Source organism: Pan troglodytes, chromosome 4, assembly GCF_028858775.2.
Source record: "Pan troglodytes isolate AG18354 chromosome 4, NHGRI_mPanTro3-v2.0_pri, whole genome shotgun sequence".
Taxonomy (NCBI): Eukaryota; Metazoa; Chordata; class Mammalia; order Primates; family Hominidae; genus Pan; species Pan troglodytes.
The window spans coordinates 40,992,936-41,020,556 of NC_072402.2; the positions used below are offsets into that span (position 1 = coordinate 40,992,936).

Below are 27,621 nucleotides of genomic sequence, written 5' to 3' on the forward strand. Positions count from 1 at the left end.
CAAATGAGGGAGACCCAGGAAGTGTAAATTATTATTCCAGAAAGAGGCGGTCCCATGGGGAGAAAATGAAGGCAAAGCTGGCCATTTGCTTGAAAGTACGTCTGTAAAACGAATATTAAAACACTTGCTCTCTGAACACAGGGAGTTTTTAAAAAGGCGTGGGGGCTGGGGTAGACTTAAAGTCTCTCTACTGCTTTGGGCAGATTCCAGATTCTGGGAGTGAAGCATATGGGGACCCATGTGACCCTCCCTCTTTGAGATTCACTGGGTCCTAGGTCCTAGGTCCTACCCAGCTCTCCACCCAACAGCCATGCACATTGCAGGCCCTCAGTCAACACTGATTGACGCAAGGGATAAAGGAACAAACCGACTGGGATTGACTTGTCTGGTGCCACTCCCTGCCCTGAAAGGCAAGCCCTGGGAGCCCCCGGCCCCGAAAGGACGTGGAGCCTCGCGGGAGACTCCTGGAAGTGCGTGAATAGCAAGCACAGCGTGGTGCGCCCGCTTTACAAGTTAGCATATTCACAAGAACCCGCTCGGAAGGCCAAGTCCTTGATGTCGGCCAATTGGTTAAGTAGCTGTGTGCTTTCTTTCCAGTGCACTTATTTGGTGATCCCGATTGGCGTCCGCACAGCCGCCACCCTCACTCCCGCTTGAGGATAAAAAGCAAGCCAATTTGGCATGTAGGCACTGTTTGAAAAACAACTTTGCACTCTAGTTATTCGGCAAAAAGCTCCACCTTCCCACGCTGCTGATAATATTTCTCGCGGCTGCGTGGGACACTCCTCGTCTCACCCATGAGAGCGAGCTGCCTTCTGTCTGGTTGGGCGATTCCTGCAGGGCCTGAGCCTCCGCAGAGCCCGGCGTTCAAGGAGAAAAAAGGAGCCGCGGATGTGAGTTTGCTTTGTCACTGCCTTGTGAGCGACTTTGGGCAAGTTACTTAGCTCTCCTCACCTCAGATTTCTTGTCTAATGTGGGAGGGAACCGAACGTGGATGACGCTCTGGGCAGCGGCGGAGAGCCGAGATCACCGCGCGCGCCTGAGAACTTTGTCCGAAGCGCGGCCCGGGGACTGGGAGCGCAGGGCAGGGAGTTCCCTCTGCGGGAGCACGGAGGCGCTCCTACTTTCGCCGCACGTCACGGGGGCCGCTCAGCGCTCTCCCACCCCGGGCCGGGCGAGAGCGGCTCCCCAACAGGGCGACGGAGGAGCGCGGCGAGAGCGAGCCGCCGCGGAGAGCCTGGGAACCCAGAGCGCAACCCTCGGCCCCCGCCGGGGCGGCCTCCGCAGCCGCACGGACCCCGCGTTCGGGGCTGGCCCGCTCCCTCTCGTAAGTCGACTTGGCCACGCGGGGGAGCGAGGGTCGCCCGGGGCTGGAGATGTTAACCCGGTCTCAGCCTCGTCTCCGCCGGGACGCCCCGACCCTCTGCTCCTCACGACTTTCGTTTTCCCGCCGGGGAAAACTTCGGCGCCGCGTCCATCTCCAGGCGGCAGGCGGGGGCGCCCTCTCGGAGCTGCGCGGGGAATCGGGCTGAACCCCGGCCTCTCTCCGCGCCTGCAGGAGCCCCGGGGCCACCAGAGCGCGCGGCGGGCGGACACAGCGTCACGGGCTGGGTGGGCGACCCCGGCGCGCGCCTAGCAGACGCCGCAACTTCGGGGCTCCCCGCGGCAGCCGCCGCCTGCGGCCAGACGCGGGGAAGTTCCCCGAGGCCAGCGGGGGGAAAGGGCGGCGGGCGGCGGGCGCGGAGCGTGTCCTGGATAACGGGCGCGGGCCGCGGCGCCGGCTTCCTGGGCTCGCGGGCGGAGTGGAGCCGCCAGGCTGGAGTCGCGAGCGCGCCGGCGCCGGGCTTTCCCGGGACTCTCCCCAAGTGCCAAGAAGCGGCTCGTGGGCGCGCCCTTGCCGGGAGCAGGGGCATCCCGCCGTCCTGGCCCTTCAGAGCCTAGCGCCGCCCAGCCTGGCCCGCGCCGCTGCGGGGCGCAGGGGACCCGGGGGAGCTACTGAGCCCGGCTTCGTGACGCTTGCCTTTCGGAGCCGCTTGCCGCTTCTCCGCAGCCCTGGACCAGAGGGGACAAGCGATGCTGCCCGAGCCCCCGCCCCTGGGCTTCGGGACAGGGACGCGGGGCGCCTGAAAGGACTGCTACCGCGGCTTCTGCGCCAAGGCAACCGGGGCTGGAGGGGGCCTCCGAGTTGTTCTTTGGGGGCGGAAGCTGCGGGCCGCGCCTCCCAGGCCGCGCCCTTCCCAGAGACCAGTTTCTGGGCTTTTTAAGGTCAAGTTTTTTGTGCCGCAGAGCGGGCCGGGATCGTCTCCCTGCGAGGTGGCGGTGCCTACCACAGCGGGTCGGGAGCTTCTGGGATCCGAGCCGAGAAACGGGACGCTCGAGTCCATTTGCAGTCTTCACGTAGGAAACGGTGCTAGGTAAACGGGGCGAGTGGGTGTTTTGTAAATTTAAAGACTCAGCTTTCCCTGACGGGGAAGTTTTCCGAGTCACGTAGTCTGGGAAACAGTGTACTGTCCCCTTGTTGGGCAGGCAGAGAGGCGATATTGGCCTTGGGGCACTTTTTAAATTCATTTTTTTTTTCCTTTTTCTTTTTTTTTTTTTTTTTGTCTTTAAAAATGGAAGAACAACAAACCAGAAGATTAACAGAGTTGGGGCTAATATAATGCGTTTAATTGTCTCATGTGAGTAGACAGAAGTCGCCCTTTTTGATCTTGCATTCATAAAACATGTCCCTATTAAAGCATCAATAAGCCTAAAACATTCTAGAAACTAACAGTTCATTCTGACAGGTTTTGTTGATAGTCTCTTAAGGAAGTAAAATCTTTAAAAGTGAAAAAGTGAATCATTATAGAGAGCATATCCTATGTTGCACTTTCTAAGGATCCAATTTTGTGTGAGAAATGACCAATTAAGATGTGTTGTTGATTTCTCTCTTTCTGGTATCAGGAGAGAAACAATAGCCAAGGAACTGTGTGGCCGCTGAATTTTCTATGGGGAGACTGAAAGGAGTTTCCTGCTTGCGGGGTGGTGGTGGGATGAGAAGGTTTATACTCTTTTCTTTGGGGGAAAAAGTTTATACTGATTTGCTAAATGTCACATCTCCTGCACAGAGGTAGGTGGGGTGAATGGCATAGTCGGGCAGTCAGAGTTAGCACTTTATGGCACCTGGCCAAGTGCCTTCAAGATAAGCAGGCCATAAATACAGGTGCTTCCCAAACTGACTTTGAATGACCTATGGTTGTTTTCTAGGAAGGGAGGGGGAGAGAGAGCAGGTAGAGGGCCCTGTACCTGACGGTGCTGTTTCTGCCTCATCCTTGACCCACGGGTGCTGGGAGCATGACCTGGTGACCTGGGCCTTATCACAGCACCACATAGGAGAGGTAAAACGGAGTCAGCTTCAGGGGATTTCCTTCTTAGGCTACAAGGCGGGAAGAAAGCAGTGAGACAGTAAAAATGAGCAAAGCAAGGCTGAAAAGTGAGTTCTTCAGGCCACCTGTGTTGAGCACTGGCTGTGAACCAGGCTGTGAACTGTCCCAATGTGAACAGCGCATTGGCTGCTGTGAGGCGCAGATGTGCTGCAGCTCACTGCATCTGTGCTGAGGCAGGAGGCCTTGCTGGGGAGACTGAAGGTGGGCTCAAGGATGAGTGGGAGCTGTGTAAACTAAGCAGCCATGGGGGAGGGGAGAGGTGAGAAAGGGGAGTATTCCCATCCCCGGGAATGGTGTGTGCTGAGACCAGAGGAGAGGAGAGCCTGAGAGGTGGAAGAAAAGACAGGTTCAGTATGACCTGAGGGGAGGATGGAGAATGGCACCGGGGAGGCCAGCAGATACCACTGCCAGGTGATGCCAAGGGGCATTGTGGCGAGTGGATCCTCAGGACAGTTTCACACCTGATAGTACGCAGATGAGATATGGATTAAAAGCAAAACAAAACTCCAGCTGCCCCGTGGAGAATGGACTTGAGGAGCCCCTAAGTAGACAGGGCTGGGTCAGAGGGTGCAGGAGGCCTGGCAGTTGAGACTGAGGTAGTGCCAGTAGGGATGACACGTTGGGCGGATTCAAGGCCGGCTCTGGAGAGACCTGGGGCTGAGTTTTGTGTAGGGTGTGAGAGCAGATGAGTTTTGTGTAGGGTGTGAGAGTGCAGCGTGACTCCCTCTAAGCTTGGGTGCTGGTATTTACGGAAACAGGGAACATTGGAGGAGGAAAGACAAGTTTGGTTTTATTGGGTCTGGGCAGCTTTCGAGGCTCCTAAGTGGAATGGCTTCCCTAGTGGCCACATAGTGCACTCGCTGGCTGGCTCTCCACAGGTGGTGGTCCTCTGTACGAGGGGTGTGGTCTGAATCCTGGGGTGGATGGGGTGGGGCGAGGCGGTGGTGTCTGAGGACTGGAAGCTGCTCCCAGAGTGAGAGGTGGGTCGGAGGGCTAGGTACTTTAAGATGAGGGAGCCTTAGACATATGTGAATGCGATGGAGCGAGTTGGAAGGAGAAGCTGAACACACAGGATGTCTGGATCCCCTCCCCCTTGGATTGCGATGGTATTTTGATATCAAGCTCATGTAATGTAAACTGTCAACATCTTACAGAAACAGTGTTTTAAAGCACGTGTGACTGCGAGTGATTTACTTCACAGATCATACAAATGTAATGTTTAGGAGAAACATGGATGATAATCACGCAACAGAGATGCAGCGTGGCTAAGAGCAAGGCCTCGCAGTGAGACTGCTGAGCTCCTGGGTCTGACTCTGTCACTGCCTAGCTTAGGACCAGGCCCAAGCTTCCTGACATTCCTGTCTCAGTTTCCTGGTCTCTGAAATGGCACCACACCTAAGGGGTACGTGCTCTACAGCACCTCCTTGTGGGCTGTTGTAAGGATTGCCTGTGTGCATTATGCAAGCACATAAAGTGCTCAGTAAACCTTAGTGCTGGTGGTTTTATTATCATGATGCCATTTCTATCATTTCTGGTTGTAGAATCTGAAACCTAGAGAATGTTGAGAACCTGTCCAAGCCCATACAGCCAAGGAATGGCAAAGTTAAGGCCAGGATCCGATTTGCCTGACTCACAAGGCAAGGCACCTTCTACTTAATGTGTCAACAAGTGTCAGGTGCTCGATGCTGTATAAAATTAACTGTAATAAAGGGATCCAGTCACTGCTTGCCAGAGTGTAGTGAAGCAAAGCAAATAACATCAACATTGAGGCTTACAGACTTTTCTCAAGCAATTTAGAGATGTATGTTTTGTATTAATTTGCATTACTTTGCATGTCATTTATAGGCATTCCCATATGCTTGTAATTTTCCTAGTGGGATCTAAAGACTGAAGCTTCAAGTATATAAGAGAAAAGAAAATTAATCAGGAATTGAATGCAGCCGTTTCCATCCTAATAGATCTCTGGGGATGGTGGGCTCAGTGTGGGCATTTGGAGACAGGATTGGATCAGTATTTACTATTTTAGATGTGGGGAGCCAGATATCATTTGATAAAGGTAGCTCACAACTTAATATGTTATGAAGTTTGATCTGCTGAACGTAACAGAAAAATACAGGCAAAGTGGAAGAAGACCAGAGGAAAAATGTCTACCATATAAGATGCCAGAAAATGAAGCAGAAACAGAAGTCTGCTTTATGAAGCTGAACTAATAAGAAACACTAAGGGGCAGAAAGGAAAGATTGAATTTCTGCTAAGCGATATGAAATGTTAAAAAGAACATAATCTTAATCACAAATGTGTGAGGCTTCAAAACCAGTAAATTCTTCCCAGTGTGGATTTACTGAGAAACAGGCCATCGGGTCTTAGTGGAATCTTAGAACTACAGAGTATTACAAAAACAAACTACAATTTTGTTACTTAGAGCAGCGGTTCTCAAAGTGTGGCCTCAGGACCAGTTATATCAGCATCGCCTGGGAACCCGTGAAGCTCAGCAATTTGTGTTTTAATAAGTTCTTTAAATATTTAGAGCCAGCTTTCACTCCTCTGTTGAGTCATTACTTCTTCAGCCTTAACCTTTCCAGGTCCGTCGTGTGGTCACTAGCTTCTCACTGGGCTGCTTAACTTCTGTCAGTTACTATCCAGCAGAGGGATGTAGCCAGACACGAACTCATTTCTCAGGGTGTCTGCTCAGTACAGAGCAGAGTGGGTTGGTCCCTTCTTTAGTCCCAAGGTCTAAACTGTGGAAATGCTTTCCTCTTTGGGTGGTACTATTCATAGAAACAGGGATTCGCAGCCTGCATTCAGCTTTCGCATTCTGCAGCTTTGTGGTTCGCATGCTGTCCAGGAGCACGATGGTTTTGGTTTTGTTTTTGTTTTGCTGCATTTTGCTTTCTTTTGACAGTCTCGAACTAAACTGTGACTCATGCCAAATGTATGGTCAGCCAAAACACTGAACTGTCCTCTAGAGATGCTCTTGTCAAACCATGTTTCTCCACGAACCACAATTCTCTATGAACCAGGTTTCTCAATTAACGAATACAGTTAATTTTTTGCACGTGTTAGTTTTGTACTTCTCTCTGTTAAAATTTATCTTACTAGATCCAAGTAATCTGCTTGGTTCCTATTTCTGTTATTTTCCATATAAGCTGAGTCTCACCTTTGTGTCCTTTGCCAATTTGGGTGCTGATATCCTGGTTGAGCGGTTAATAACAACGTGAGCATCTTTGTTAGAGGCCTTCCTCACAGTTAATGAGGCTCAAAAACTTGGCATCTTTTGCAGTCCTTCTGGGTTAACATCAGAGGAATAGTTGTCATCAGTGCAATCATTGTTTGCATTTAAATTACTGTTATTCTAAAGTCCTCCTGCACATGGTTTCTCTTTATAGGGCCCATGTTCTAGAACTACATCCTCGGTCACTGTCCCAGTACAGCCATCTGTAGCACCTCCTCAGTAACTGACGGTGATGTTCCTTTCCCTATGCTGTTTATACCATCAGCCTGGGGTTTTCTTTGAAGGTGACACAAAGGTAAGTTTCAGTTTATTTATAGTCAGATTAAGATGAATTCAGAAGCTTCAGAATAATAGGAAGCAAAAAATTGTGCCTTGTAATTTCTCTCTGCTTTACCTACCTCCCCCAAGCTCTAAAACCTAAGAGTTTTGTGCTAAAGTCTAGATTTAACCAAGAGATTCAGGTTATTTAATTAAAAAAAAAAAACCCTAAAATGTTGCTCATACATGATTCTTAGAGGAGTACAATTAGGTAATATAATTGCAGAAAATTGTTTTTAAAGGCAAAAGGCAGAACAACTTTGTGGTAGGAATGCTTTTAGCTGTGGTTTCTAGAGCATGAAAAAGTACCTGGAGTCCTAAACTGTTGTATCATTATCCTTATCTAATCCAAGTCAAGCCTCCCCCAAAACCCCACCCACAGTGAAATTCCAGCCTTAAACCAAACCTCAACATCTCAATAAAATGCAGCCACTCTCCTCCTCCAAGATGCTCCAAAATGCTTCCAAACCTCTTTTGATGCCATGTGCTCCCTTGCCATAGTAAGAAAATCAATAATAAATAAATAAAATTGAAAAAACACCTGGTGATAATAAAGTTCTTTGTAGTCTCAAGTAAATCTCTGTTGTAGGGAAGGCAAAAATTTACCTCTGCACTCCTACAGTTTTTCAACTGGGCCTGAGAATTAAATTGACTTAAGAAACATCAACAGGAGACAAGCACACAAATTTATTTAATATAAGTTTTATGTGACAGGGGAGCCCTCATAAGGAAATGAAGCCCCAGAGATGCAGTGAGAATTGAACATTTATATAGTGGATTGGAGAAAGTAGGAAATTATAAAAATGTAGCAAGGCAAAAAGAGGCCTGGGCTAGGGTAGTTAACTGGGAGAAGCAGCTAGGAAGATAAGGGTTGTGTAACAAAGTTTGTACAAATTTTTCTCAGCCACAGCTTTCTGTCCTTGATAAGACTGTTAAGTAGACTGTCTGTCAACTTTCTCATTTCACTTAAGGATTTCATCTCCTGCATCTAAGAAACAGCACGAAGGGCAGAATGGTCTTGTACCTGCTATTTTGCAAGTGCTCTTAACTCAAAAGTCAATATCAGAGTGGCATATTTTGGAGTGGCCTATTCTTAACTCCTTCCCCAGGAATCCTCTGTGCTTCTAGCTCTTTTATTGCTTTTCATTTCCCTCCCCTGTGCAACCCCGTCTTCTCTTGTTGGTTTTCTGGGTTTTCTGGTTTCTAATCTAGTTAAGGGGAAAACTGGCAAGGATGACCCTTTGGAGAATTGCTTCTTGGCTGTGCCCGGGCTTGTCCAGTCAGCCTGTCTGCTCTTGGGTAGGTTAGACCTGTTTCCAAAGAGTCTGCAAGCCCTGACATTTCTCATGGTCATCTACAAGATCTGGACAGTCCACGAGAGAGCAGCTCCTTCAGATTGCAGCAGACGGGGGACAGTTCGGCCCAGAACCAGAAGGAACAACACCTAGCAGAGTTCCTGTGGTTGTCAAGTCTCCTTTTTTTCTTCCTTCTCCTGCTGTCTGTGTCACTGCAGCATATTTGCAATATTTGTGCTGTGTCCTTTCTCTACACCCCCACATTCTACCTCAGTGGAACAAGGAGGAGCTCACTCTGCCCAGCCATCACCTTCTACCAGGTTCCTTCTTCCTTTAGCCTTTCCAGCAACCCTCCTGCCCTCCTCTGAGGTTGGCAAATTCGGAGAGACATAATGGCAGATGTGTCAGGAGAAAGAAATGGAATGATACACAAGGTAGACACTAATTAGGTTGCAGGGTTACAATGTGGAAAAAACATTAATGGAATGATTGTAGAGCTGAAAGATGGGATGCAGAACTGGAGAAGAGATCCTCAGAAAGGAAGAACATCATTTCAACTGATGTTGAACATTGAATTGAACATCATTCATTGAATTGAACATCCATTCAACATCATGGCAAGAAAATCCCTGAATGTAAAAAAACATTTCCAAATGCTAGCTAGTGACTTGTCTTTTCTGGAAAATTTCTATAGAAAAGAAATTCAAATGTGACAAAATAACTGGGATTTCTTGAATTCTGTTATCAGTCACTTAGGACCTCACTGTTTATTTCTCTCTGCATTCCTCCAGGCAGTAGAGTTTCTAGTTGTATCTCTCCAGAATCTAACACAGTGCCTCCCTAGCACATGGTAGGCACACAGTAAATGTTTGTGGGATGGATGGGCAACCAGGATAGAAATTGGATATCTAAGAATATAAGGTTTATATAGGGGATATTCTTGAACGAGTGAAGGCAGGAATTCAAACAGGTATTTGTACACCCTTGTTCATAGCAGAATTATTCGCAATAGCTGAAAGGGTGGAAGCAAAGCAAATATCCACTGACAGATGAATGGATGACCAAAATGTAATGTATACATACAATGGAATATTATTTAGTCTGAAAAAGGAAAGAAATTTTGACACACACTACAACATGGATGAACCTCGAAGACATGTTAAGTAAAATAGGCCAGTCAAATATTGGACAAATATTGTATGATTCCTATGATATAGATGCCTAGAGTAAACAAATTTGTAGAGACAGAAAGTAGAATGGTGGTTGGCAGGGCCCAGAAGCAGGATATTGTGGGGTTAGTGTTTAATTTGTATAGAGTTTCAGTTGGGGAAAATGAACGTGTTCTGTGGATGGATTGTGGTGATGGTTGCACTACAATATGAATGTAATTAATGCCACTGAACTGTACACTTAAAATTGATTAAAGTGGTAAATGTTATGTATATTTCACCACCATAATAGAAAAAAAGAATATGTTCATCAACTAATTCATAAATAAGAAACAAGAAAAGTTATTTTTATAACAAAGAAGTGAACCAGATAATACTTGGAAAGTATAGGTTATAGCAAGAAGACAGCAATGACACTAGACCTAAAAAATATTCAAAACTGTGCTACTAAAACTGTGTTGCCTGAATCCTGATATGAGGCAGAGACTTAGAGCACTTTCATTCTGGCCTCTCCCCATTATCCCTATGATTCTTTTTTAAAAAAATCAATTTTTTATTTTGAAAAAATGTCAAACCTGAAGAAAAATTGTAAAAATAGTACAAGTGGGCCCTTGTCTGATTCTTCCTTGACCGTGAGAAGCGTGGAGGCCTTTGATGTGGTTTCTGTACCAGTCTACCCCGCGGAAATCCGTGGCTGTTGCCTTTGGAGATGGTGTCTGGGTGCGGGAGTGCATGCAGCACGCTGAAGCTGAAGCCCAGTCCTTGTTTACAGAATGGCCACTGGTCAATGACACTGGGCTGCTTCAAATGCTTTTGATCCCTTACCGTCATCCAGCCCTGTGCCAGGCTGGTTTTCCTGCCAAAATGTGCCCAGTGCATTAGCTCATGTAGTCATTGCAGTAACCGTGTGAGTCAGTGCCCTTGTTCCTCTTTCACAGATGAGGAGGCGGAAGGCTACTAGATTAATGACATTATTAGCAGCAGACTCAGGACTTCAGTTCAGAACCATTGGCTTTAAATTCTAAACCTGTATGATGTACACAGAAGTAAAGCAGGAAGGTAACATGGAGGGGGTCCAGTGTGGGGCAGAAAGAAGAGGAATGGGGTCAGGCAGCAAGGGGAGGGAAAAGGGGCACATTCAGGACTATTCAACATGGTACTTGTTAAGTTGATATCTACATGGTACTGATAGCTATTTGTTGAAAAGCTGGTTCCAAAGTCCCCTGTTACATAACAAGCTCTCAAGAAGACAGCCCACCTGCAAGGTGACCTTCAGGGATTATGTGACCTGTACCCTGCCTGTGACTAGAAACCATACACAGAGGAAGTTTGCCATCAGCTGAAGAGTGCTTAACTGAGGCATGGCGAGCAGACTGCACAGTTCTTGCCAACATCAGAGTTAATTTGGTAAATCTTGGCATCTGCTTTCCTTCAGATATTTACCTAAAGCCTCCATCTGCCTCTAAATATAGATGGATGAGAAGTTCAGCGTCATTTAAGACACATTATTTTGCACTTGGCTATGTATAGGAATGTACTGTTGTATAAGTAGTCACTTTAATCTGGTTTAAATTTAATTTGGCTCCTGGACATGCGTATGTATATGTTGGTTAAGCATTTCCTTTTCCTACGGTCATCTTTCAAAGTGCACGTTGCTTAAACATATAAGGGCTTACTTTTCTCATGTAACAGGAATTCAAAGTGGGTGTTTGCTGGTGGTGGTTCAGTGGCTTGAGGATACGGGGGCTGAGGTCTCTGATATTCTCTTGGTCTGTTCCTCATGGTCTCAAGGTGGGTGCAACAATTCTAGCCATCATATTGGAGTTCCAGGCAGAAAAGTGGAAGAAGAAGAAAAGAAAGAACAAAATGGCGTACCTCCTACCTGAATCAGGCCCCTATAGGAAAACTTTCCCAAAATCCCACATGATATTTTATTCCTCTACAATAGAAGTTAGAGGAAAGTCTTTTCAAGAGACGTGTTTCTACCACCAACAATATAGGGTTCTCTTAGTAAAGAAGAGAGGATGGATGTTGGAAGGCAACTGGCTCTCTACCAGAGCCATATATAAAACCCTTACCTATGGATCTGTTTCTGGATTTTATCCCACAGATCTCTCTTTATGCTGGCACCAGACCATACTGTTTTAACATCATAATCTGTTGGAAAATCTGAAGAGTCTGGTTTTTACTTTTGCTTTGTATACAGTTGACATATAAGTTGGCTTAGACACTTAGTAAACTAAACAATCTTTTTACTTTTTATTAACCTGAAATAAAACCTACGTATTGAGAAAGACCTGTTAACTTAATTAAAACTACGGCTAGAAGGGATCCTTGTAGGAGATGGCTGTTGGAGAGCTTTCTGGAATCATTTCTAGATTTGACTTTTGGTAGGTTGAAATCTCTGCTTTTGAAATTCCTATTGTGGCGGAATTTTCCCAAGCACTGCAGATTTTTATTTCTTCCATCCTTTTAACTTAATTTTTTAATTCCTGAGTCTTAATTTTATTGTGTCTAATATGCACACAAGATCTGAGAGCAATATGTACATTTTAAGCCAAGAAACACACAGATCTTAGCTAAATGATGAAGTCATGCCAAGAGCTGCCAATCCTGTTTTTCAGTGGAAGTGCAGAAGCATGTTGAAGTCTCCAGCTGAGCTCCCCACCATATTGGAAGAACCCAGAAAACAAACAAGCAAGCTCTTCTCATGACTTAAAACTCAGGGTTTTCAGGGTGATGATTTTAAACTCAGGGTGTCTAATCCATTCATGAAGAGTGTGGTCTGGCCTCAAGCCATTTCTGACATCAATACCCTTGATTCATGTCTGTTTATCCCTGTGCTGCCTCTGCGATGGACATTGGAGATTCTACTTTAAATGCACATTTAGAAATCAGTTACCCATACCTCTTCAGCTAGCCATGGAATCTTTGAGGAATTAATTTTGGCCAGCTGAAAAATATGGAGTTAGCCATATAATACCAAAATTAATGCTTCCAAAAATTTCTGAGGGGGGAAAAAAGCATACCATGTAGATATTAGGTGGAGAAAGTTATTTTCTTTCTAGTGCAATAGATACACATTTTCAAAAATAGACATGTTTTTCAATTCCGTTTTTCTACTTTATAGAAAAAGAAGCCAAAATATTCTCAACCCATATTTTTAACTTAGAACATGAAACATAAAATGTGGTTTGGCTTTATGTTGTGTCAAGCTAAGTGAGAAGGGCAGAGAAGACGGGGATCCCAAGAAGGAATGAAACCTCTTTGATAAAGCTTGAGAGGCAAAGATGTAATGCATTCATTCACCCCTTTTTCATAATCCTTTATATCTAAAAAGAAGCAAACGTTTCCTGTGAGCTTTTTCATCAAACTGAAATTTGAAGGCATAAGTATTTTTGAAATTCACCATCTTCTGATATTTTTTAGAATTTTCTTTAGAGAAAAACTGTTAATGTTTTACTCCCTGTTGAGGGTCACAATCTATTACAAAACAAAAACTTTTCATTCAGTTTCATTGTATGTGGCCCTTTACACTTCCTGCTAAAGACTTTAGCCATGTATCTTTGCCCAGCTAGATACACACACAGTCAGCTTTTGATATTTGCCCTGTGGACCAGATGAAATAAAGCCCAGAATCAAGTCTACTGTTTCCCAATTGGTGTGACCATGGGCTGAATTCTGCGCTTCTTTTTGTTGTTGTTGTTGTTGTTGTTGTTGTTACATTGCTACAGCCCAGATTTCCAATGACCTTGAGAGGTCTATGCGTGGGTATGTACATCCTGATGTGGGTTACTCATTTCCCATGTAATCTTACAGGTCCTTTATTTCTGCCCAAATGTGAGAGGCTCCAGTAAAGTTTCTAGCTAGAAGAATTATAATCTATAGAGGTGGTTGATAGAATTATTTGCATGCTCAGTGTTTTCCTTTAGGTCTCTATTCTCCAAATCTTGCAGGTAAAGTAGTCCTTTATTCAAGGAAGATGATGACGTTCATAATTGCAGGCCTAGAGAGAAAGCTGTCAATTGTCATACATTCCACAGGAACATCAAACAGAGCTCCTTTAGATGAGGGCATCTCAATTCACTGAGCTGAGCCAGTCTCACTGATGTGTGATCTGAGTGACAGAGGACTGGCAAAGGCCCTGGGTGAGGGTGTGTTTGTGTATTCACATTGCTGCAGAATCTTCAGTACTGCTTTGTGGGTTCCGTGGTCCTTAGGGATGGCTTCACCAAACAGGGATGCAAGAACAAGTCATTGCATTTTTGCAATACCTGGAGAATTGCCCGTAAAAGATAATGAACTTACAGGAAAAGCTTATAGCTTTTGCAGCACATACTTACAGACCGCGTTTAGCCGATCATAACTGCATGAAACTGGTTGCACGTGCTCTTGGCTGTCTTTTAAATAACTTTTTTGGTTATTAATCTTTTGAAAAATATCGAGCATACTGGGGAAAAAAACAACTCTAAAGATTAACTACATTTCTTCCTGTCTCTCAAAATCCAAGACAGGTGTTTGTCTACATAATTCTGGAACTTTAGGGACAATTTATATTCCAGATATTAACAAAAAAGAATGCTGTCAAGTAGTGAAAAACCAATAATGATTAGAATGTCAGAATGAAGGGAATAATGAATGTACTGTTTTAGAAAAATAAAACCAACTTATAACACATTGACTCTTTCTCAGTTTTCCCAAGAAACCATTCCTCTTGTGGAGGTCCTCATACCTGACATTTGCATACCAAAGTTGTCTTTTTCCCCATGGCTTTCACATACATTACATCATAAGACTTTCACAGTTGCACTGTGGGATAGAAAAAACATTATCCCATTTAACACATGGGAAAGAAAGATTTGCCAAGATTAAGTGATATGCTAGAGTCACTTGAAGAATTTTTTGTGGGAGAGCCCAGACTAGAACTTAGGTCTTCTGACTCTGTCCCATTGAGCAACTACCCCGTACCAGGTATGGATGTCTTTAGTACTGGGGGTAAAGTAGTGAGTGAGGTCTTCAAAGACCTTATGTTTCTGTCTCAGGACAGGTAATAAACAAATAAAGTAACTACTCCTTGTAGCAAGTGCTCAGAAGAAAACAAGGAGTGTGATAGGAGAGAGATTTAAGAAGGGTTAATCTGGGAGGCGGAGGTTGCAGTGAGCTGAGTTCGCGCCACTGCACTCCAGCCTAAGCGACAGTGCGAGACTCTCAAAAAAAAAAAAAAAAAAAAAGTTATCAGAGAGGACCTGAGGAAAAGCTATTTCTTTTCCTGGAGCAGCTGGTCATGCTAGGATCCAGGAAAAGTAGTCTAGACATGGAAACAGGAGTTGCAAAGATCCTGAGGCAAGGAAGAGACTAGGATGTTCTAGGAACTTTTAGAAGGCTGGTGTTGCTTAGAGTTTTATGAGAAAGACAGAGTAGAATAAGATGAACTCGTAGAGTAAGGCAGCCATGGGAACTGCCTGGGCCTTTATGGACATGAGAAGGATTTCTTATTGTATTCTACATGACATGAAATCCCAATGAAGGGTTTTAGATGTAGGGAGTGGGATTAGGGAGGGGAAGTGATCTAATTTGTATGTTTAAAAAATCATTTTGGCTACAGTACAGAGAATGGATTAGTGGAAAGCAAGGGAAGCCAGGTAAGGTTATTTTGTATCTAGGCAAGAGTTGATGCTAGCTTGGATTAGAGAGGTTCCCATGGAGTGGAAAGAGGTGGGTGGATTTGAAATACATTTTGGTTGTAGAACAGCTCTACTACTGCCAGGAGATTGGAAAGGCAGTCTCGAATTGTGGTTAGTAGTATAGGCTCTGAAATTGGACCATAGTTGAAAATTGGACCATGGTTGAAAATCCTTGCTCCTCCAATATACTAGCTATATGAACTAAGGTAAGTTATTTATCTTCTGACTTGATTTCTTAATCTGAAAGATGAGGATAATGATAATCGTACCTATCTCATAGATTTACTGAATGGAGTATAGAATAATTGAATGGAGTATAAGGTAAGAACAATAAGAGGCCGGGTGCAGTGGCTCACGCCTGTAATCCCAACACTTTGGGAGGCCGAGGCAAGTGGATCACCTGAGGTCAAGAGTTCGAGACCAACCTGGCCAACATAATGAAACCCCCGTCTCTACTAAAAATACCAAAAAAATTAGCCAGGCGTGGTGGTGGGTGCCTGTAATCCCAGCTACTAGGGAGGCTGAGGCAGGAGAGGAGAATCGCTTGAACCTGGGAGACAGAGGTTGCAGTGAGCCGAGATTGTGCCATTGCACTCCAGCGTGGGTGACAGAGTGAGACCCTGTCTGGAAAAACAAAAAACAAAAAACAGTGAATAAGATCATGGAAACAGTGCTATCTCTTAGCATCGATCATTAGGAAGGGACAGGTATGTGTCGCTGACTCTGGCAACATGAAGGCTTTTGTTGACTTTAGCCAGAGCAGGCTCCATGGAGTGGGGAGTAGAGCCAGTCTGGACCAAATGCCACCGTAAGGGACCTGAATAGGGGCAGTTGGGCATCCCTCCTCTGTCCAATCCCTTGATAGGGAGCAGTTGGATGGACACATACTGCTATGGTCTGAATGTGTTCCCCAAAATTCATGTGTTGAAATTTAATCACCAGTGTGAGAGTATTAAGAAGTGGGGCCTTTAGACAGTGATTAAATCATGAGGGTAGAGCCCTAAGGCATAGGACTAGTGCCCTTATAAAAGATGTTTTGGGGGAGCTCATTCACCTCTCCCCCCCTTTGCCCTTCTGCCCTCTGCCATGTGAGAACATAGCAGCAAGGCACCATCTTGGAAGCAGAGGGCAGCCCTCACCGACACCAAATCTGTGCCTTGATCTTGGACTTCCCAGCTTCTAGAACTGCAAGACATAAAAGCCTATCGTTTCTAAATTATTCAGTCTAAGATATTTCATTATAGCAGCAGGAATGAACCAAGACACATATGTAAAGGGGGAAAGGTGTTCCCAGTACCCCAGGAATGAGATGGGGTTAAATGATGGCTAGACACATTTAGAGAAGAAATATGGGCTCAACCACCTGTAAAGTTATTTTCCGTTTTAATATTGCACTTCTGGGCTTCTTCAGGAACTGTGGGTTTATTAATTAAGGATTGGTGGAGAAGACCTAGATACATGAATTCTATTATTTGAATGGTTTTTTTCCTGTAGAAAAGCATGTTTACCTCTGTTAGGATTTGTTTACACTGTAATAATTTACAGACCCAGTTTAGGTTAGGACTTGTTCATAATATACTGTGAAATGAAAGAAACAGGTAAGACAGTGCCTATATAGTGAGACTGTTATAAAGCAAAGCCAAAAAAAAAAAAATGTGTTTCTTAAAACCAGTCTGGAAGGATATACTGTCTACAAGATGTTATTGCCAGGTGATGGGCCCCTGGTGAGCTTTATTTTCGTTTTTGGACTTTTCTGATTTTTTTTTTTTTAAATGAAAGTGGTTTGGGTTTTTTTGTTTTTCTGTTTTTTGTTTTTTGTTTTGTTTTGTTTTGTTTTTGTTTTTTTTGAGACTGAATCTTGCCTTGCCCAGGCTGGAGTGCACTGGCATGATCTCAGCTCACTGCAACCTCCATCTCCCAAGTTCAAGCAATTCTCCTGCCTCGGCCTCCCAAGTAGCTGGGATTACAGGTGTGTGCCACCATGCCTGGCTAATTTTCTGTATTTTCAGTAGAGACGGAGTTTCACCATGTTGACCAGGCTGGTCTCAAACTCCTGATCTCAGGTGATCTGCACTCAGGCCAGTCTGCCTCAGCCTCCCAAAGTGTTGGGATTACAGATGTGAGCCACTGTGCCCGGCCTGAAAGTGTTTACTTTATAAAAAGAGAATAGAAAATCTTTTCCTTTTAGAGACCATATCTTATTATTATTTGAGAAATGCTTGTCCTTAATTTGTATTGGATTTCTGACCGAGTCATACGTCTCCTTGTGTTTTGCATAGTTGCTATGTTTACCTGCTCACAATCTGATTATTATTTGCTTTTGCAATCTTTCCTCCAGAACAATAAGAATGTAAGGTCATCTAGGCAAGAAACTTGTCTTTCCACTCCTCTGCATGACTCCTGGAGTGCTGTGGGAGTGTGGAGGAACTGCATCTGACTGAGTCATCCTCCCACCTAATGGTCTCACTCCAGAACATCCCCTGGGCTTGGCAATGAGCGAGTCACCAAGGGAGAATCAGTGACTTCATTGAAATCAAGGAGCTGCAGTAGCAGGATGTTAGCTTATTCAACTAGATCAGGATGCTTTTTAGTGAGTTCGTCTTTATATTGATCTTCTTAACTGGTGATTCTTCTTAGTAAGGCTTTAGACAGAAGCAAAAGCCCTGACATTTCTAAATCAATAAGCTCTTCATATCCTATTTCTCAAACTGATATGTAATAATACAAAGTTTAAGAACTTTAAGGTGGCCTGAAGAGGGAATATTCTCCACATGAAGAGAAATTTAACCCAGAAAGTTTTCTAAAACAATTAGCAATTCTCTGTGCTTAAATGGTGTCACAGATAACTATAAGAACAAATGAATCGATAGTCATTGGTGACAGGATACGGGACAGGAGTAACCAATGGCAGAGTCCCTCAGGATGAGCTTGCTCTCTCTTCCTTGAATTGATTCTACGGGCTGGAAGACTGACTAACCTTCATTAGCTCATTGATCAGTCTCAGCCTCTGACTGCAGAGACAGAATGTGATTCCTCACCCAGCATTCTCCCAGGCTCATTCTCCATGGAAATCATCTCTTAAACAGGGTGGAAGATCTCCTCGACCACGTTTGGGATCCATTCCTGTTCCTGTTCTAGGACATTTAGAGAAGACATAGTAATGAGAAAATTTAGTCAAGTGCTAAAACTGTTGCGGGAAATATGGAGAATTTTTTCTTTATATTCTGAGAGACACTATTGCATAAAGGGTTAAAAGTGCAAGTCTGGAGCAAGACTCTCTGAGTTCAGGTTCCATTTAAAGCACTTTCTAGAACTGTAACCTTGGGCATTTATTTAGTTGTCTTACAGTGCCTCAGTTTCCTTTCTTATAATAGAGGGATAACAGTAGTACCTACCTCATCGATCTCTTGAGGGGATTGAATTACATCTAGAGTACTTAGAACAGCGCACCTAGTGACAACTCTTGATTGAGTGATTCTACATTATTAATAACTACAGAATGGCCCTTGAACGACACAGGTTTGAACTTCAGGGGGTCCAATTATACACAGGTTTTTTTTTTCAAGTAAATACAAATTGAAAATGTAATATTTGCAGAATGCAAATCCCACATGTATGGAGGGCCAACTTTTCCCATACCTGGTTCCTCAGGACTGACTGTGGGACTTGAGTGTGCATAGATTTTGGTATGGACGGGGGCCCTGGAATGAATCCTCTGCATATACTGAGGGATGAATATACATAAAATTAATAAAGAGCATTACATGGAGGCCTTCGTGCACTAATTCTAAAATACTGAATTTGTTAAGACTTTGTGGAGAAATAGGAGGTAGATTGAAAAACAGGACAATAAGCCACAGGTCTGGGCAGGATCTTTAAAGAAGCCATGAAGTCCCTAATCATCTCAGATTTTCCAGTACCTGCAGGTATCAATAGTCAAGTTGCAAAACAGCAAAGATGGCGGCCTGCCCATCCCTCTGGGAGCTGCATCCCAGGGAGGTTTGAAACCTCTGTCAGTCAGAAAGCGCCAGCGTGGGGGTAGCTGGAGACCCCGGTTGGGAGGTCACACCCGGTGAGGAGAAACAGGATCATGGAGCCGCTTTAAAAAGCAATCTGGCCACATTTTCCTGGAGTAGTCCAGCCCCATTTTTAACAAGAAAACTGGCCTTCAGAGAGCTTAGATAGTTTGATCAAAGTCTTAGAGCTACTAAGAGTTCGTCCAGGGACTCAGGCCCAAGGTCTGTGGCATCCTGAAGCGCAGCTCCTTTCTTCCTCTCTCCCCAGTGCCCCACAACCTGTTCCTGAAAAAAGCTCAGGCATTCTTGGTCCCTAAACTGAGCCTTACTCTGTCCTTTTTTCCTCAGTCTTCCTCCCATTCTTGACTTACCATTCCCCTTTCTTCCCTGGGAAAGGAAGCATCTGTACTTCTTTGAAAGTCCTGGGTTTTTAAATTGCCAAGGTAAGAAGAGTTAGTTGAAGAGCTGCTAATGGTTGTAGCCATTTAGCCCTGAATGCAGTCGTGCCTACCTAGCTGGGGTGTCCCTGAATGCGGTCGTGTCCGCTTAGCTGGGGTGTCCCTGAATGCGGTCGTGTCCGCTTAGCTGGGGTGTCCCTGAATGCGGTCGTGTCCGCTTAGCTGGGGTGTCCCTGAATGCGGTCGTGTCCGCTTAGCTGGGGTGTCCCTGAATGCGGTCGTGTCCGCTTAGCTGGGGTGTCCCTGAATGCGGTCGTGTCCGCTTAGCTGGGGTGTCCCTGAATGCGGTCGTGTCCGCTTAGCTGGGGTGTCCCTGAATGCGGTCGTGTCCGCTTAGCTGGGGTGTCCCTGAATGCGGTCGTGTCCGCTTAGCTGGGGTGTCCCTGAATGCGGTCGTGTCCGCTTAGCTGGGGTGTCCCTGAATGCGGTCGTGTCCGCTTAGCTGGGGTGTCCCTGAATGCGGTCGTGTCCGCTTAGCTGGGGTATCCCTGAATGCGGTCGTGTCCGCTTAGCTGGGGTGTCCCTGAATGCGGTCGTGTCCGCTTAGCTGGGGTGCACCTCTGTGTTCTTGCTGCTTCCTTGAAGGCTCCAACAATGCCTGGATGGGTTGGGAGAAGAACATGGTTTGAGGGAAATGCTTCATTCAACATCCCTATTGGGACTTTAGTGAGGAGTAGGTTTTTACTGAATTATTATAGACCATATTTCACCTGAGTTATAGCCACCAAACCTTGCAACAGCTTTTTCAGTTCTGTCATCACTAGGAACTTGTGCCTATGTGGCAATAAACTCCACAACAGGTCAGACCTCCTTGTCTACCCGGGCAGGTAGAAGGGGAAATACCGCTTCTCCCGTGGGTGGGGCATTATTTGTAATGTAATTGTAAGACCACTTCCTGGCAGCAAAACACTTGCCTGCTTCCTGCCCATAAGCCTTTAAGAGGGAAAGTGCTGGGTGCAGTGTTTGCAGAAGGTGACATTGCTAGCCTGGTCTCTTAGGAACCATGTGGCCAACATGACAGCCAGCCTTAGCCCAGCTGACTCTGGTCAGACCTAAGGAGCTGGTTCCCATTCCTCCAGGCCCGGAGCCTCTACCAGCCCACCTCCACCCCCTGCAACTTGTGTCCCCTGGAGCTGTGCTGCTCTGGGGGTGTACCCCCTGCAGAGCCCAATGGGAGGGTCCCAAGGGTGTTATGCAGATGTTCTTTTCAGAGGAAGCCAAAGCCAGCTGAACCAAGGTTGGGGACCGGTGGTCCTCTCCAACCTCCTGCCAGCATTCCCCTCACTATTAGTGCCCACCGCAGCTGGGAAGAGGCCAACATCCCCTTTTAGGATTTGACAGAAACTCCATACCAAGTGGCTTTGCACCTACGCACCTCTTTGGGGAAAGGAATGCTTTTCAGTTAAAGGTATTTCTGTGCGGCCATAAAAAAGAATGAGTTCATGTCCTTTGCAGGAACATGGATGAAGCGGGAAGCCATCATTCTCAGCAAACTAACACAGGAACAGAAAGCCAAATACCTCATGTTCTCACTCATAAGTGGGAGTTGAACAGTGAGAACACATGGACACAGGGAGGGGAACATCACACACCGGGGCCTATCGGGGGGTGAGGAGCAAGGGGAGGGAGAGCATTAGGACAAATACCTAATGCATTCAGGGCTTAAAACCTAGATGACGGGTTGATAGGTGCAGCAAACCACCATGGCACGTGTATACCTATGTAAGAAACCTGCTTGTTCTGCACATGTATCCCAGAACTTAAAGTAAAAATAAATAAATAAATAAATAAATAAAGGGATTTCTGGCCGTGGTAAGCAGGTGAAGGGGTTTTATTTTGATTTGGGACAGGGTAATATTGGAGAGGGCTGCTCCTTTCAAAGGATATCAAAAGCTGACCCCAAGACAAACAAACTCTCTCCCTTAAAGATGCCTTGGGCGAAGGTATATCAGAAAGCGAGGTGCCTGGGCTGTCCCATTTTCCTACCCTTCTTTCTTTGAAATTCATTCTCATTCCTGGCTCTCAGATGTGGGCCCCTGAGCCAGTTTCTAAAGGACTCCTCACTGGGTGCCTCCCACCTCTTCCTTCCCTGGATGTCCTGTGAGCTTCTATGTCTGGGCAGGCAACCATGACCTCCTGCCCAGCTCAGACTCTCCCAACCCAGGCTAGAGTCAGTATGTGTGTGCCCCAGGCCTTCTCAGGAAGGGCAAGGATGCCTGGATGCAGAAGAGGCCCTGGAAATGAGTGACAAGGCAGGGAGCTGGCCTTTGTCTTTTTTATTTAAGTGTGAAGATGATAGTTAAATGACATGACAACTCTGGGAAACTTGATAAATCTCTTTAGAATGTGAGGTCTTTTCTTTTTACCACTGTGGTGTCAGGGGGAAGTGCTAACATTAATTAGAGACTCCATGGACTAATACAGTGAGAAAAGAAATAGCCAAAATTTACTTTGAGTTAGACCCCTTCCAATTCTAGCCATTTCTGTATGCTACATACTATTTATACCTAATAACCATGAATTAAGACAATGACACACACACACACACACACACACACACACACACCCCTATTTGGGATTGATTAGTCTTCTACTGTACCACAACACCCAATTCTACACATGTGCCCAGGCTTCTGGAGTTGCAGTGAGTTGCCTTGTGTGTCAGGCAAGGGAGTGGGGACAGTTTTCCACAGCTTTAGAACAACTGGCAAGAACCCTGGCCTTGAGCCTGAGTGATGGGACCCTGTTCAGTGTGCTTTGGAGGAGCAAAAAGCTGAGACCAGTCAACAGACCCTGGGCTATGAGCCTGACCAGGAGTCTCTTAACCTGGGTGCTGATGCAGCAAAGATGCTGTCTGGACTTGGCAGCGGGGATGGAGAAGAAAGGATGGATTTGAGGCACATTTATGAGGTGATAGGTTGACATGGGTATGAGTGAAATGGACAAGTTGGGTAACTCTAGTTTCAAACATGGGCCATGAGTGGATGGTCTTGCCATAAGTTGAGACAGAAGACGCAGGCGAGGTGATGATGTCGAGTTCAGTTTTGGACTCGTGGAGGCTGAGTGCCTGTGGGATATCAGGAAGCAATGTCCATCCAGCAACTGCAGGTCCACCTCTGAGGCTTGGGCAAGAGGTGAAGGCTGGAGGGAAAGGTGTTGGAATATGGAAAGGCATCAGTGTGGAAGGTGGAATCTAGAGATGGGGGCAAGTATGCAGGAGAAGAGAAGTGAGCAGAGGATAGGAGCCTGGGGCAGTCCACAGAGGAGAGACGAGATGTGGCTGGAGAGGCGGGATTCTGCAGTACAGTTGATGGTGGTGAAGGTGTGGTTCTTTAAACAGAGGGATTTAAGCAGAGGTGAATGAGGAAGGTGGGATCTCATTCCCAGGGGAGAGTTTTGTCAATGGGTCTGTATAGATGAAATCTACAAAATTAAACTGGGTTCCAAGTTCTTGGCAATTCTCTTGAATGAAATTGGATACAATGATTGTCTTCCATTTAAGGTTTATTGAGATATGTTAGGAAATTGCACAGGGGTGCTCAGACCCCACCAGGTCTCAGTATCTGAGCCTCCTGAAGCAGCCCTAGGAGCTCTGCCAGCTTTCCTGTCCTGGAGCCTTGGGCTAGTACTTCCTGGGCCGCCCTTCTTGCTGCTCCCTATAAGTACATCTGTACCCTCCTCCTAGTCAGCCTGTTTTCATCTGAAAAAGTAATATAATCATTTTTAAATGCAAATGATACTAAAAGATATTCAGTGATAAGTAAATCCTCCTCCTACCTAGGCCCCATTCCTCAGTCCTTTCCCACTCTACCCTGCAAAGCAGTTCCTGTTACCAGTGTTGTGTGTATACAATATCCTTTTGGAAACACTACAGCTGTGGGCTGAATCCAGCCAGCTGCCTGTTTTTGTAAATAAAGTATTATTGGAACTCAGCCACACCCACTCATTGAAATATAATCTCTGGCTGCTTTCCTACCATAACGGGCGGAGTTGAGTAGTTGTGACTGAGACAATATGGCCCACAGAGCCAAAAATATTTACTATCTGGTCCTTTAAGAAAAAGTTTAGGCTGAGGGTGGTGGCTCATGCCTGTAATCCCAGCACTTTGGGAGGCTGAAGTAGGAGGATCACTTGAGACCAGGTGTTCAAGACCAGCCTGGGCAGCACAGTGAGACTCCGTCCCTACTAAAGAAAAAATTAGCCGGGCATGGTGGCACACACCTGTGGTTCTAGCTACTCAGGAGTCTGAGGCAGGAAGATCGCTTGAGCCCAGGAGTTCAAGGCTGCATTGAGCCATGATTGTACCACTGCACTCTGGCCTGGGTAACAGAGCAAGACCTTGTCTCAAAAAAAAGAAAAGAGAGAAAAGGTTTGCTAATGTATGTTCTTTGTATGTATAGACATGTAAGCATACTAGACATGCTTCTGCATTTTGCTTATTTTTATTTCACAGTATATCTTAGAGATTGTTCCCCATTGGTATGTACATGCAGAGTGGTCTCAGGCCTTTTCACATATTATAGCATGGATGTAATTTAATCAATGCACTGTTCAAGGATGTTTGAGAGATTTTCTGTCTTGCCTGAATACAAAACACTGTAGGGAACCTCGTTGTGCTTGACTTTGCACACACAGGGGATCTTCAGGGTGGGTACATTTAAAACTGACAAGTATTGCCAAATTGCCCCCCAACGTAGTTTTTACACCCCACCTACTACTCTCAGTGAAAAATCAGGCCCTTTTTATTTTAAGGGCTAAATTGCTAATCCCTGTGTGAAAATGGGTGTTAACAAAATAAAAAATAAGGAAAATATGCAGGCTTACCCAATTTTGTTATCTATACATTTTACAGTCTCTAATACTTAGCATAGCTCCTTTGGGTGTCTGCCCACCACCCTTCTTTCTGAACGTGGGTTTCCCTGGGCTTTCCTTGTTTGACTTCAGACCTGGATCTAATAGGGATCTGGAGGTAGAATCAAGACGAATGTTCCCTTTGGCCTTAGGTGAGTCCTTTGCATCTCTGAGGCCCTGTTGATGACATCCAGTTCTCTAGACCTCTGCCCAAACCAGAGCAATCCCTCCTCAAATATGCTAAGCAGAAATGCAGACAATATAAGACACACTATATTTATATTTTAGGAGTTTACATTACCTTCCCTTCTGTTTGGAAACCAACATCTCTCAAAAGTAGGTATAGTTAACACAGAATACCCCAAAATACCACCATTCTTCATAATTCCATTTCCTTATTTCTGGATTCTTTCAAGGGTAAAACCTTGTTTCATTCATCTTTGGGGCAGCATTCTGCCTAGTATGTGGTAGGCGCCCAGTAGATTTTGGATAAACTGACCTGATTTTCTGTTAATATTCCAACTGGATTATTTCTTTCTCCTCTTACAGAATGAAGATATTCAAATGTTATTTTAAACATACCCTACAGCAGAAAGTTTTCATCCTGTTTTTAACCCTATGGCTGCTCTCTTTGTTAAAGCTTCTAAATGTGAGACGACTCTTTCCGCAAAAAGACATTTACTTGGTTGAGTACTCCCTAAGTACCTCGCCTTTTGTAAGAAACAGATACACTCATGTTAAGGATGAAGTCAGGTATGAAGTTAACTGTTCGGGTATCTATGAACAGGAGCCTTTGGAAATTGGAAAGAGTCTGGAAATAAGAAGAAGGGACATCATTGACTTGGAGGATGATGATGTTGTGGCAATGACCAGTGATTGTGACATTTATCAGACTCTAAGAGGTTATGCTCAAAAGCTTGTCTCAAAGGAGGAGAAAAGCTTCCCAATAGCCTATTCTTTGGTTGTCCACAAAGATGCAATTATGGTTGAAAGGCTTATCCATGCTATATACAACCAGCACAATATTTACTGCATCCATTATGATCGTAAGGCACCTGATACCTTCAAAGTTGCCATGAACAATTTAGCTAAGTGCTTCTCCAATATTTTCATTGCTTCCAAATTAGAGGCTGTGGAATATGCCCACATTTCCAGACTCCAGGCTGATTTAAATTGCTTGTCGGACCTTCTGAAGTCTTCAATCCAGTGGAAATATGTTATCAACTTGTGTGGGCAAGATTTTCCCCTGAAGTCAAATTTTGAATTGGTGTCAGAGTTGAAAAAACTCAATGGAGCAAATATGTTGGAGACGGTGAAACCCCCAAACAGTAAATTGGAAAGATTCACTTACCATCATGAACTTAGACGGGTGCCTTATGAATATGTGAAGCTACCAATAAGGACAAACATCTCCAAGGAAGCACCCCCCCATAACATTCAGATATTTGTTGGCAGTGCTTATTTTGTTTTAAGTCAAGCATTTGTTAAATATATTTTCAACAACTCCATCGTTCAAGACTTTTTTGCCTGGTCTAAAGACACATACTCTCCTGATGAGCACTTTTGGGCTACCTTGATTCGGGTTCCAGGAATACCTGGGGAGATTTCCAGATCAGCCCAGGATGTGTCTGATCTGCAGAGTAAGACTCGCCTTGTCAAGTGGAATTACTATGAAGGCTTTTTCTATCCCGGTTGTACTGGATCTCACCTTCGAAGCGTGTGTATTTATGGAGCTGCAGAATTAAGGTGGCTTATCAAAGATGGACATTGGTTTGCTAATAAATTTGATTCTAAGGTGGACCCTATCTTGATTAAATGCTTGGCAGAAAAGCTTGAAGAACAGCAGAGAGACTGGATCACTTTGTCCTCAGAAAAGTTATTCATGGATAGAAATCTCACTACCACATCATGATAGTAAAATCAGGATGGAAATAAGAGGGTGCCTGATAAATGGAGTCAGTGTGGAATTGAATACTATACTATGCCCAATACTGTTTAAACTCAGTCCTCCCATATTTTAAAAGGTGTCCAAAATTCCATACACAAGGGAAAGTGATCTAGCCTTTGATGTTATTAGCCTGCAGTTGGCTAGGTTTTTTTAATATTTGTTTTTGCTTGTAATCTCACTGAGCCAAATCAGAGATCTTAAACATTCAGTCAGTCATCAAACATTATTGAGCACCTAACTATATGACAGGCACTTTTTTAGAGACTGCGGCTTATCCTCATCATAGCAACCTCGGTATCTTTAAGTTCTCCACATAACAGTCAGGATTCTACCGAAGAAGCTTTTGAAGTTTGTGGTAATCGTCTGATCATATAAACCACCCATTTCAGAGTAGTGTTTAAGTACTGTGACCAACACTCCACTTGTCTCTTAACTCAGCTTCCAAGACATTTCTTAACCATTAGAGCAGAGGAGGAAAGACTCACTACCTCAGAAAAATCTCAAAGAATAGTCCAATTTTCTGCTTGCCAAAGCATAATCTGCCTTTTGGTGCATTACTTGGTCAATTCAGGGTTGAGGAGACTGTTGGGGGGCATTTTTAATGTATGAAAGTTAAGGAAGGGGGTGAGGATGTGGGTTGGGACAGGTAGTACCTAAAGAGGAGCGAAGGGATTTATACAACATTTTTATCAGGTTACAAAACAGTATCATGAATGGCCTCCTTTTTAGTTCAACTGTTTCTTTAAAATGCATTTACTGATTAAAAATAAGAACTGACCAATAGCTCCAAGTGTCACACACCAGAACATTAAGCCTAAGTCCTCAATTCATAAGTTATCATTCTAGATAAGTTTCTTTACAATGGAATACTTTCTATGGAATCATTATAATTCTGTTGTATGGAACTATCAAGCTAAGAGTCACTAAACTTTCTTGAAAAGGTTGTGTGAAATATGACAGCTTTCTAAATTAATTTTTATAGTCATTTAAAATTTTTTCTTCTCTGGCAACTGTCCAACTGGAATCCAGATTTAAAGTGATAAAAGCTCTAAGTTTCTTGCAGTCTTTTTCTCAGCTTAGTTCCAGAGAGAAAAAAGCTAATTTTCCTAAGGACACAGCAAGAATATTCATTAAGGATATTTTCTAAAACCCACACTTGAGAAAACCACCCAATGAGTCAAAAATATATATATATAATATATATTTTATATATATGTAATATATA

At 44.6% G+C, this 27,621-nt stretch overlaps 1 protein-coding gene across 7 annotated transcripts; it reads left to right on the forward strand.

The window, feature by feature from the left end:
• Window positions 1–224: 224 nt before the first annotated feature.
• Window positions 225–26,894, forward strand: GCNT4 (glucosaminyl (N-acetyl) transferase 4). 7 transcript variants are annotated; one of them, XM_016953141.4, is made up of 4 exons: window positions 1,951–2,414; window positions 2,620–2,678; window positions 6,812–6,952; window positions 24,998–26,894. In XM_016953141.4, exon 4 carries the CDS (start codon window positions 24,999–25,001, stop codon window positions 26,358–26,360), a length of 1,362 nt encoding a protein of 453 aa, XP_016808630.1. In that variant the 5' UTR covers window positions 1,951–2,414; window positions 2,620–2,678; window positions 6,812–6,952; window position 24,998; the 3' UTR covers window positions 26,361–26,894. The 7 variants fall into 7 exon arrangements, with proteins under 7 accessions (XP_009447290.1, XP_016808627.1, XP_016808631.1 ...); XM_016953138.4 differs by lacking the exons at window positions 1,951–2,414; window positions 2,620–2,678 and adding an exon at window positions 227–893; XM_016953142.4 differs by lacking the exons at window positions 1,951–2,414; window positions 2,620–2,678 and adding an exon at window positions 900–1,327.
• Window positions 26,895–27,621: the final 727 nt, after the last annotated feature.

What these genes read in the sequence shown, in the direction of transcription:
- GCNT4 (XM_009449015.5), top strand. Translation starts at nt 24,999, where the DNA reads ATGAAGATATTCAAATGTTATTTTAAACATACCCTACAGCAGAAAGTT.